Below are 12,432 nucleotides of genomic sequence, written 5' to 3'. Positions count from 1 at the left end.
ATTTAAGAAAAAAATCACTAACAGGGCGGACGCAGAGAAACACATTTTATTTCTAGAGACTCCGTACCTACTGTCAAAACTCTAAAGACCGACTGCACAGTTCCTGTCTTCACCATAAAAGACCTATTTCATCCTGCCTGTGCTAACAAAATAAGAGTCTCAGAAAGCTAGCGTGCACAAGCTAGCAAGCTACGGAGTTTGATGCCAATGTATTTCTCCCCCGCCCTCAGCGACCGCTTTCTCACTTGCTTGCCCACCCGCACAGTCACTGACGTCACACACCTGCTGCCAGACATTAAAGGGCCACACACATATGCTACTCTCATAACAAAGTGTTTAAAAACGAGTATGCAAGTTGGACAAATGAGATGCCAAATCCAACCACTTTCATGTGGTATTGGACAGAAAGGAGGACTTTTTTTTTTCCTCCATTTGAAAATGCGGACGTTATCAGCACCACTGTCTAATTCCAATCAATGCAAGTCATCAGAATCAAATACACCAACTTATATTCTTGTCTTCATGAAAGAAAGGAATCTATGTGTGTTAAACATGCTTGTATTATCATTAAAAACCATTAACTTAACAAAAACGTCTCTTTCATAAATAAATAAATCCATCCATCCATCCATTTTCTACCGCTTATTCCCTTTTGGGGGAATGAGGTAGATCTCCTTGACTTGGTCAATTGAAAAGTAGCTCGCCTGCAGAAAAAGTGTGAGCGCCCCTGTTCTAGGCTATAGGCTACCGGGATCTTGCAGCTACACATCAGCAAAGCACACAATAGCACGCAAGCTAGACATGAGTAACAGTTATTGAACAATATTGCTTGTATTTTAAACAAATCATTTACAAAGGGTAAACATGCTCGGCTATAAGCTACTGGGAGCTAGCAGCTACACATCAGCTAAGCACACAATAGCCAACAAAGTTGGAAATAAGAAATAATTATTGAACAATATCGCTTATATTTTAAACAAATCATTTACGAAAAGGTAAACATGCTACGCTAGAGTACACTGGCAGCTAGCAGCTACACATCAGCTAAGCCCACAATAGCACGCAACCTAGAAATAAGTATTAATCATTGACCACTATTGCTTGTATTTTAAACTAATCATTTAGAAAAAGTAAACATGCTAAGCTCAAGGCTACTGGGAGCTAGCAGCTACACATCAGGTAAGAACACAATAGCACACACGCTCGACACGAGTAATAATCATTGCACAATATTGCTTCTATTTTAAACAAGCCATTTACAAAAGGTAAACATGGTAGGCTATAGGCCACCAAGAGCTAGCAGCTACACAACAGCTAAGCACACATTAGCACAGAAGTACTAGGAAATAATCATTGAATAATCATTGAAATAATCATTGAAATTCTATTTTAAACAAATCATTTACAAAAGGTAAACATGCTACGCTAGAGTACACTGGGAGCTAGCAGCTACACATCAGCTAAGCACACAATAGCACGCAAGCTCGACATGTGTAATAATCATAGAACAATATTTCTTCTATTTTAAACAAGCCATTTACAAAAGCTAAACATGGTAGGCTATAGGCCAGTAGGAGCAAGCAGCTACACAACAGCTAAGCACACATTAGCACAGAAGTACTAGGAAATAATCATTGAATAAAACGGCACATTTGTCAATATAAACAAAGTATCAAATAATTATAGTTACATATTACTTACACATACAAATTCTCCTAGACGTTTTGGAAAGTATCCAGTAACAAACATGTTGCATGTATACAACTTACTGCCTCATGAGCTTAACTTCATGAATTATTGTGACCACTAGGTGTCACCAAAGAAAAAAAATACACTCCACATCAACTTAAAGACAGCTTTAGTCTATTCCACATGGTTAATAATGAATAGGTTAGTGGTTTTGTTCTCTCACTCATTTCACTTAATAAAACCTTTTCTAACATTACACACTACTGAATAAGGCTAGGCGATATGGACAAAAAAGTAGGTGTATCTCGATATATTTGTACTTAAACTCGATATTCGATATATACAGTGGGGCAAAAAAGTATTTAGTCAACCACCGATTGTGCAAGTTCTCCCACTTAAAATGATGACAGAGGTCTGTAATTTTCATCATAGGTACACTTCAACTGTGAGAGACAGGATGTGAAAAAAAATCCAGGAATTCACATTGTGGGAATTTTAAATAATTTATTTGTAAATTATGGTGGTAAATAAGTATTTAGTCAACCATTCAAGGCTCTCACTGATGAAAAGAGGTTTTGGCTCAAAATGTCATGATACATGGCCCCATTCATTCTTTCCTTAACACGGATCAATCGTCCTGTCCCCTTAGCAGAAAAACAACCCCAAAGCATGATGTTTCCACCCCCATGCTTCACAGTAGGTATGGTGTTCTTGGGATGCAACTACGGATTCTTCTTCCTCCAAACACGACGAGTTGAGTTTATACCAAAAAGTTCTATTTTGGTTTCATCTGACCACATAACATTCTCCAATTCTCTGCTGTATCATCCATGTATCCATTTTGGTATAAACTCAACTTAAATTCTTTATAATTCCTACGATGTGAATTCCTGTTTTGTTTTGTTTTTTAACATTGTCTCTCACAGTTGAAGTGTACCTATGATGAAAATTACAGACCTCTGTCATCATTTTAAGTGGGAGAACTTGCACAATCGGTGGCTGACTAAATACTTTTTTGCCCCACTGTATCTTGATATATTTTCCGGTTGAAAGTATACATATAAATATATTCATTTTTAAGCGAGATTCACGGAAATTGAAGTGACTGACAACTGTACTGTAAACAGTCAGTGGCACTTTTATTAACCCACTTAATCAAGATGGGTATTTACAGCACAAAAAAGAAACGGTTTAAGTAGCTCATAATTACATAACATAAATAAAATAGGAAAATATTATTTCTACATAAAATAAATAACCTTAGCTGTGCAAATAATACAAAATGTATCAAACGCTGATAAAAAAAAATAATTTGCAGGCAGCCACTTTTTAATTCCCAGTGGACGATGTAATGGACTGTCACACACGTACGGTTCTGGTCAGCGCCAACTGACTTGACTTAATGTGCGGCTTTCATCTTCCTCACTTCGGCATACATTTTTGGCAGCATTTCTCCTGCCAAATATGGCAACTGGAGAACAGTTTTGATTTAGGCTTACGTGGTAAACAACTCAAATGAATGTTTTATCCAGACTCATACATTTGTCCGAATGTGGCCCAGTAGACATGTTGTGGATTCCCTGGACATCGTCTACATCGCTAAAAGAAAAATCTAAAAAAGAGAATCCCTCTACCATCTTCCACTAGTTTTTTAAGTACAAATGCAATGTACCATTTTTATGCAGACGACACCATTATCTATTGCTGTTCAACCTCCATCACTCAGGCTTTTGAGTTTTTACAAGCTGCTTTTGATGTCATCCAGGCTCGCTTATTTGATCTTAAATTGGTTTTAAATACAGATAAAAGCAAGGTAATGGTTTTCTCTCATTCAAGGGTGCTACTGGAAAAAAATCCAAATATTGTAACATCAAATGGAAACCCTATAGAGCAGGTCTTAAATTACAAGTACTTGGGGTTTACTCTTGATCAGGAGCTTTCATTCGAAGCCCATATTAACACCTTGGTCTCTAAGCTTAGGGTAAAGCTTGGTTTCCTTTTTAGAAATAAAAACTGCTTCTCTCTTAAAGTCAGAAAGAAATTGGTGACAGCGACTATTTTGCCCACAATTGATTGAGAAGTGCTTTATTTTAGTGCCTAATCTAAATGCCTCCAGTCCTTGGACACTGTTTTTCACTCAGCACTAAGATTTGTTACTGGCTGTCGTAGTCTCACCCACCATTGTCAACTGTATATGAAGTCAGACTTATCGCGCAGATACACACATTGGCTGACCATCATTTATAAAGCTCTTTTAGGTTTAATACCTCCATACTTGTGTACTTTGTTACAAAGAAAAAACAGCTCTTATGCGTTACGTTCTAACAATTTGTATGTTTTAACTGTTCCCCATGTACGGACTGAATTTGGCAAAAGAGCTTATGGCATTGCTAACCCTATGGCATGGAATGCATTGCAGACGAAACTGAAACTCACTGAACTAATTCCATTTGGAGCCTTCCGTTCTGTCCTGAGGGACAGAGAGCAAGAGACTTTTGCTCAGTGCCTGTGTTTTTAAAAGGTGTAAATCTTTATTGTTTTACAGTTGTCTTAAACAGTTGTCTTTTATGTATTTTAAATTGTATGTCTTAATGTATTACTTTTTTGAAACTGCTCTGTGACATGTGCTGTTGACCTCTTGGCCAGGTCACCCTTGTGAAAGAAATCATGATCTCAATGGGTTTCTTATCTGGTTAAATAAAGGTTCTATACCTAAGTATATAAATCGCCCGCTTGAAAATTCCCTCTTCTCATCTCCGACTCTCTCGTTATCATTTGGGACGTCTGTTGTGATTTCTCTTCCTGTTTCCATGACCCGCCCTATCTTGCCTCTAATTGGCCTGTCCCTAATGTTTTTCCCTACTCTTAACCAATCGTGACTTATCATAATAAAACAACCAACCAATCATGGATGTTCTTATACGTGCAAGCAGTCTTGGAAATGGAAAGAGAAAGGGGAGGGGTTTTGTAGCCCCAGAATTTAACAAATAAGCGGTGTTTGGTCATTTTAACAAGAAATGTATTATATCTATATTACCATATTTTCATAATTCATATCTTGTTTAAAAATATATCGCTATATCTTAAAAACTCTATATATCGCCCAGCACTACTACTGAATAATACAAGAATGTGCTATGATTTGTGCTGTTGTCATATCGGGTTAATATCACTGTCGGCCAATACTCGAGGCTCCAACATTGGTATCATATTGGAAGTGAAAGAGCTGTATCGGGACAGCCAAGGTTGTTGATTGGCCATCATTTCGACAGCCAGGCTATTATAAAGACACAGAAAAACAGCAGGGAGATTGGTAAATCGACTGAGATGTTGGTCGACACAGCATAATTCGAGTTGGAAGACTGCCACTTCCTTCCTGCTCTACACCGTATTTTCCAAACTATAAGCCACTACTTTTTTCCTACGCTTTGTACCCTGCGGCTTATAAAACACATTGACTTATTCTTTTTTTTTTTTCTTTGCCAATAGTAATGAACAAATAGTCTTTGTATATGCCAACAGAAAAACTGAATAGGTGTGTTTTTCTTTGCCAATAGTAATGAACAAATAGTCTTTGTATATGCCAACAGAAAAACTGAATAGGTGTGTTACTGTTTGTGCTGTGGCGCCATCTTTTGGACGAGTCCGCTCACTGCAGGTGCTGCCGGTTGAAAATGTACTTCCTGTTTTTGCTTTAAACAAGATGTAAAACCGTCCGTAGCGTTTCTACTCATATGGATTCTTCATTCATCACTCCAAGTGACGTTTTTAAGTTTTACAATATAACTAAAACAATTCTTACTTACTAAAGCGTCCCATGCGTGTTGTCTGTAGGAGTGTTTTTATGCATATTTGTAGGTGCTTTCGTAATGTAATCAAGATAGCGTTGTTAGCATGAGCTAGTACACTAACACGTTTACGAGTGTCTGTTAGTGTTATTAACTTACAATGGCATTCTTTTTGTATTGTTTCACATTCACAAATTCCTCAGTAAATTCACCAAAACCTCACTGTAGAGTTGAGTCTGTTTAGCTGATTGGAGAGCTAGCCGGGAGTGGACCACTCCTTTTATAGAGTCTGTTTAGCTGATTGGAGAGCTAGCCGGGAGTGGACCACTCCTTTTATAGAGTCTGTTTAGCTGATTGGAGAGCTAGCCGGGAGTGGACCACTCCTTTTATAGAGTCTGTTTAGCTGATTGGAGAGCTAGTTTCGCACCTAGTCAATCCCTGACGATGACTTCTGTTTTTTTTTTTAACCCTCCGTTTTACTGCCTTGTTACAGACAGCGTTTGGAAACAGTTAAGGTATGTAAATAAACATTTACAGAATATTTTTGTGTAAAAAACTATTTTCAAAACATATGTATCTGCAGCTTAGAGTGCGGTGCAGCTAATATATGGAAAAATATGAGTTTGTTCTAAAACTTGGGTGCGGCTTATATACCAATTCGCTTTACAGCCCAGAATTTACGGAACATATATATATTTTTTTTTTTTCAAAAATACAACTAAAGTAAAAAGAAAAAATGGCATCAATGGGCAGATGTTCTCACAAAAAACAGACAAAATTGAGAATTTGCAGACCGTTATGGTAAATCGCAAATATGCAGGGGATCCACTTTTGTGTGTGAATGAAGTTTATAAATGTGTCTCTCTTTGTCCAGGTTTGAAAAAAGACTTCAATCAGTGGGACCGTCTGATTGACGGAGAAGATGAAAACCTCATCCCAGGAACTAACGTCCCCTTGCTTCAGTCGGCCATGTGACTCGCACCACATGCCGCATGAAGTACCGCAGACCTCATCGTTAAAAATCAGGGTTCAAAATGGACTTTTTTGTCCAACTGTTTTTTCATCTGAACTGTGCTGCAAATACTTTCAGTGTAACAGTGTGTTTGTGTGTGTGTAGGTGTGTGTTTTAAATAACTGACCATGTATAACAGGGGTGTCCAAAGTGCAGCCACGGGGCAAATTGCGGCCAATTTGTTAGCCAACTAATAATAGCGTGCTAGATTTTTGCTCATTTTGCAGGCATTTTTGTGAATTGACAAATGATATCTGCTAGGGGTGTGGGAAAAAATTGATCCGAATACGAATCGAATAGTTTACGTTGTGCGATTCAGAATCGATTTTTTTTTTTTTTTTTTTTTATGGATTTTTTAATTTTTTTTAATCAATCCAACAAACCACTACACAGCAATACCATAACAATGCAATCCAATTCCAAAACCAAACCTGACCCAGCAACACTCAGAACTGCAATAAACAGAGCAATTGAGAGGAGACACAAACACGACACAGAACAAACCGAAAGTAGTGAAACAAAAATGAATATTATCAACAACAGTATCAATTCAGCATAGCAGTGATTAAAAATCCCTCACTGACATTATCATTGGACATTTATAAAAAGAATAAAAAAGAACAATAGTGTCACAGTGGCTTACACTTGCATCGCATCTCATAAGCTTGACAACACACTGTGTCCAATGTTTTCACAAAGATAAAATAAGTCATATTTTTGGTTCGTTTAATAGTTAAAACAAATTTACATTATTGCAATCAGTTGATAAAACATTGTCCTTTACAATTATAGAAGTTTAAAAAAAAAAAATCTACTACTCTGCTAGCATGTCAGCAGACTGGGGTATATCCTGCTGAAATCCTATGTATTGAATGAATACAGAATCCTTTTGAATCAGAAAAATATCGTTTTTGAATCGAGAATCTAATCGAATCGAAAAAATCTATATATTATCGAATCGTGACTCCAAGAATCGATATTGAATCGAATCGTGGGACACCCAAAGAGTCACAGCCCGAATTCCTGTTGGCAATACAACGTTAGTATGCTAGCTTTTTTTTTTTTTAGCTTGTTTTGTAGTCACATACTTCAGTCATATTTTGGTACTTGATAAATGCTAATGTTAGCATGCTAGCATCTTAAACACATTTTTCAATCAATCATCCATCCATCCATCCATTTTCTACCACTTATTCCCTTTCGGGGTCGCGGGGGGCGCTGGCGCCTATCTCAGCTACAATCGGGCGGAAGGCAGGGTACACCCTGGACAAGTCGCCACCTCATCACAGGGCCAACACAGATAGACAGACAACATTCACACTCACATTCACACACTAGGGCCAATTTAGTCTCGCCAATCAACCTATCCCCAGGTGCATGTCTTTGGAGGTGGGAGGAAGCCGGAGTACCCGGAGGGAACCCACGCATTCACGGGGAGAACATGCAAACTCCACACAGAAAGATCCAGAGCCTGGATTTGAACCCAGGACTGCAGGACCTTCGTATTGTGAGGCAGACGCACTAACCCCTCTGCCACCGTGAAACCCTTCAATCAATCAATCAATGTTTATTTATTTAGCCCTAAATCACAAGTGTCTCAAAGGGCTTTTCAGAGTAATACATTTTGGTACATAATGCATGTTACAGTTGGCATTTTAGCATGCGAAAATAAGTGTGCTCGCTTTTGTGGCTAATTTAACAGGCATATACTTTAATTTCATATATTTTGGTATTTCACTAATGTTAACTGTAAACATTAGCATAATACTGTGAGCATGCTGTCTTTTTTAGCATATATTTTATGTTACATGATGCCATCTGGCCAGCAGGCTACTTGTTAGCATTTTTGTTCAGATGTAGTTTTTCAGCATCTATGCAAATTTTTTTACCAAATTAGCATTTTCTTCTTCTTTGAAGGTGAAAAGAATCAAAATGGCTTCCGCATATCTTGATTTGTCAGTCTGTAGCCTTCAATGGAAAACGTTTGGGCACCCCTGGTTTAAACTTATTTAATTGTGATTATTACCATCAATTTCTGATATGATTGTGATGTAGTATTGTACTTCTGTGACTGACGTTAGCTCCTGGATCAAAGACTCAGTTGAAAATGTAAGCCAACTCAGAATGTAGTTATTTGCCTTCATTCCCACATTTGTTTTTTTTCTACGCGCTAATAAAGGAGGCGTTCAATGCGAGCAGATTTGTAACAACCTTTACTGTGACACAATAAACCAAAAGTGCACGAAAAACTCCAGAATGACACCAAAAATGGTCTTTTTTGATATTTAACAAACGAATCATAGCAAAGTTTGAAGATATTAAGTGTTTGCGACACTACACCCTTTTATCGAGATGCTGAACAATATAACAATACGAGGACAAACTCAACACGTGTTTGGACTTAACTTGAACGCAGACAAACATCCATCTTGTTCAGCGCCTGCCGTCTTCGCATCCTTCGTTGACGACCAGAGACAAATGGATGATGTTTGACAGGCAAGCGTCTGATTTAGCGCATGAGAAGATCAGGTTCCAAAGCAGTGAAATAAAATGTATTCCAACACTTACCCGAGCCGTCATCTGCAGAGGAAAAAAGTTCCATGGTCATTCTGCTGCTGCAATCCTAGGAAACGGGGAGGAGGAAAAAAGCAAATTGAAGTAATGTGGGCTAAAGTCTATGGAGTAATAATTCGGGACGTCACGGTATGAAAGTTTATCATCACAGTTATCATTATTAGCGATGTATTTTTAAATGTGCTCAAAACTTTCAAAAAGTATTTATGTATAGTGAAATCTTTTAAACAAGTTTTATTGGAACAACACAATCAACATGGTTTCCTTTGTAGAAGAAACATTGTAGATAAGAACATGGTTTCGTGAACCAATAAAATTTTGTAGAAATTGAATGTGCACATGAAAGCAACACAAGTGTAATAAACAAAGTAATATGGCACGGACAAAATAACTTAAAGGTGCCAAATGTAGAAATTTAATGTCAAGTAGGGGTGTAACGGTACGTGTATTTGCATTGAACCTTTTTCGGTACAGGGGTTTCGGTTCGGTTCGGAGGTGTACCGAACAAGTTTCCACACGGACATATTAGGTAGCGCACCGCACGTTGTGTAAACAATGCAGAGCGAGGCACAACACACGGCAGGATAGCAGCGACCGGGCTAGGACAACATGTAAAAGCCAGAGCTGGAAGACTCTCCTGCCTCGTTAACATCTCCCCTTTGGGAACACTTCTGCTTCGCGGTGCGATACAACAATGGAGGACGGAAAAGTTAATCTGAGGCTGAGTTGACTTGAAATTGTTTAATGTTGCACTTTTTATATGTATAAGAAAAGTTTTGTCATTTTATTTCATCTGAGCAACAACTGGAGGCAGTTTAATGTTGATTAACGTGGACCTTGACTTATTGGGGTGTTACCATTTAGTGGTTAATCGTACGGAACATGTACTGTACTGTGCAATTTACTAATGAATGAATGAATGAATTATATTTATATAACGCTTTTCTCTCGTGACTCAAAGCGCTTTACATAGTGAAACCCACTATCTAAATTACATTTAAACCAGTGTGGGTGGCACTGGGAGCAGGTGGGTAAAGTGTCTTGCCCAAGGACACAACGGCAGTGACTAGGATGGCGGAAGCGGGAATCGAACCTGCAGCCCTCAAGTTGCTGGCACGGACACTCTACCAACCGAGCTATGCAGCCCCAATAATAAAAGTCTCAATCAATCAATCAAAAAAAGCACTTTATATAAAGAAAGCTTTTGTTAAGAAACCATTCTGAGCCTTATCTTATTTAGTTTTTATTTTATATATGTTGACTTCATTAACTCTGCCAACGGGCCCTGTGTGTATATGTATGTTATGCCATTTTTTATAAATTTGGTAAATAAATAACCAAAAAATTTACATATTGTTTTCTTACTGTACCGAAAATTAACCGAACCGTGACCACTAAACCAAGGTACGTACCGAACCGAAATTTTTGTGTACCGTTACACCCCTAATGTCAAGTCATCATTAAATGGCCGTGATATGTCAAAAGGCATTAATAAATCATATTCTTTTGAATACCTTTATAACTGGTAACAGTAGTTCAGCTGGGATATGCTCATTTCAAAATTTGATTTACAGCCCTGAAATGTTGTTATGGTTTTCATTTCGATGTCCCGCCCTCCACCGTTGTAACCAATTTGAAAAAGTCTGTCAGTGTGTCACATCCCGGTTGCCAGTCGCGCACCGCCCTCTTCGCCTGGCTACTGTCACTGGTTAAGTTACTAAACATGTCAGACCTTAGTAAATTGTTTACGGACACATCATATTCATGTTTAAATAACTTTTACTACAAATGAACATCACCACCAAATATTGGTTTTCGGCCTGAAAAAGAAAGTTTTGTTCGATTGCTAATAAGAATAATCATGTATGATATTCAAAGCTGCACTGTACAATAAGTTACAGGACGGCCGGAGAAAAACAGGACTTCAAATTTTTTTTAATCATACAGCCTTATCCCAAAATGAAATACAATAATTGTACTCCATTAACACTTTAAAGATGCACTGTGGATATATTTATGGTAACGATCTGTGCCTAATAAACTAGCTGATAAATCAGCATGTATTAGACAAATTGGGGCGGCATAGCTCGGTTGGGGCGGCATAGCTCGGTTGGTAGAGTGGCCGTGCCAGCAACTTGAGGGTTGCAAGTTCGATTCCCGCTTCCGCCATCCTGGTCACTGCCGTTGTGTCCTTGGGCAAAGCACTTTACCCACCTGCTCCCAGTGCCACCCACACTGGTTTAAATGTAACTTAGATATTGGGTTTCACTATGTAAAGCGCTTTGAGTCACTAGAGAAAAGTGCTATATAAATATAATTCACTTCACTTCACAACCCATTCTAACCAGAAATATGTAGTTATAAAAAAACAACAACTAGTGATTGTCAGGCTAACTCAGGCTTCAAACGTGCAGAAACAGAATGAAAATCACCTCACGTGTGTGCACCAACCATGTGGAAATTTGTGTGACGCAAGTTACCCTTTCCTCCTCTGCCACGCCAATGCAGCAATCATTTCCATCAATCGTTGCACCTTCATCACTTACACCACAGGAATCTGCCAAAAAGAGACAATAATGGTTAAGTAGTAGTGGCCGTAGCAGTACAGGTGTAGCAGTAAAGACGTGTAAATACTGCCCTCTGAAAGAAGGACAAGGTGAAAAAAAACAAAGCTCTTATTGGACAAAAAGGCATGTGTACCTGTCAGTGTCGCCCCCTCGGTGGGATTTATCGCCTCCTCAGTACGATGCATCGCCTCATCAGTACGGTGCATCGCCTCCTCAGTAGGGTGCACCGCCTCCTCAGTAGGGCGCACCGCCTTCTTTGTCGGGTGACCCGCCTCCTCAGCACGATGCGTCGCCTTCTCAGTACGATGCACCACCTGCTCAGTGGGATGCACCACCTCCTCAGTTGGATGCACCACCTTCTCAAGGGGATGCACCACCTCCTCAGTGAGATGCACCGCCTGCTCAGTGGGATGCACCGCCTGCTCTGTGGGATGCCCCATCTCCCCTGTGGGATGCCCCGCCTCCCCAGTGAGATGTACCGCCTCCTCAGTGGGATGTACCGCCTCCTCTGTACGATGCACCGCCTCCTCAGTACGATGCACCGCCTCCTCAGTACGATGCACCGCCTCCTCAGTACGTTGCACCGCCTCCTCAGTACGTTGCACCGCCGCCGCAGTTTGATGCACCGTGCTCTTAGTACGATGTACCGCCTCCTCAGTGCGGTGCACTGCCTCCTCAGTGCGATGCACCGCTTCCTCAGTGAGATGTATCGCCTCCTCAGCACGATGCATCCTCTCCTGAAATGTGAAATGCACTTTACCAACATGGCACGTTTTTGCAATGCGTTTTCTGAAATATGCGC

At 39.4% G+C, this 12,432-nt stretch overlaps 2 protein-coding genes across 4 annotated transcripts in view; one reads left to right on the top strand and one right to left on the bottom strand.

Moving 5' to 3' along the window:
• Positions 1 to 8,746, top strand: part of LOC133542412 (platelet-activating factor acetylhydrolase-like) — a 46,494-nt gene extending 37,748 nt beyond the window's left edge. For both annotated transcript variants that reach the window (XM_061886499.1, XM_061886500.1), the window contains one exon: positions 6,352 to 8,746. In XM_061886499.1, coding sequence (XP_061742483.1) covers positions 6,352 to 6,452 — 101 coding nt within the window. In that variant the 3' untranslated portion in view covers positions 6,453 to 8,746. The remainder of the gene's footprint in view (positions 1 to 6,351) is intronic.
• LOC133542411 (tudor domain-containing 6-like) overlaps positions 7,514 to 12,432 on the bottom strand; it is a 29,378-nt gene continuing 24,459 nt past the window's right edge. Inside the window, exons 6-9 of one of the 2 annotated variants that reach the window (XM_061886497.1) lie at positions 11,764 to 12,367; positions 11,544 to 11,620; positions 9,058 to 9,112; positions 7,514 to 8,993 (exon numbers count right to left, since the gene is read on the bottom strand). In XM_061886497.1, the coding sequence (XP_061742481.1) occupies positions 8,923 to 8,993; positions 9,058 to 9,112; positions 11,544 to 11,620; positions 11,764 to 12,367 (807 nt within the window). In that variant the 3' untranslated portion in view covers positions 7,514 to 8,922. The remainder of the gene's footprint in view (positions 8,994 to 9,057; positions 9,113 to 11,543; positions 11,621 to 11,763; positions 12,368 to 12,432) is intronic. The other variant, XM_061886498.1, reaches the window with a different exon arrangement.

The sequence above is a fragment of the Nerophis ophidion genome, linkage group LG24 (assembly GCF_033978795.1).
Source record: "Nerophis ophidion isolate RoL-2023_Sa linkage group LG24, RoL_Noph_v1.0, whole genome shotgun sequence".
Lineage (NCBI taxonomy): Eukaryota > Metazoa > Chordata > Actinopteri > Syngnathiformes > Syngnathidae > Nerophis > Nerophis ophidion.
Note: the sequence above shows the minus strand (reverse complement) of the source record. Positions and strands in the feature narration are given on the sequence as shown.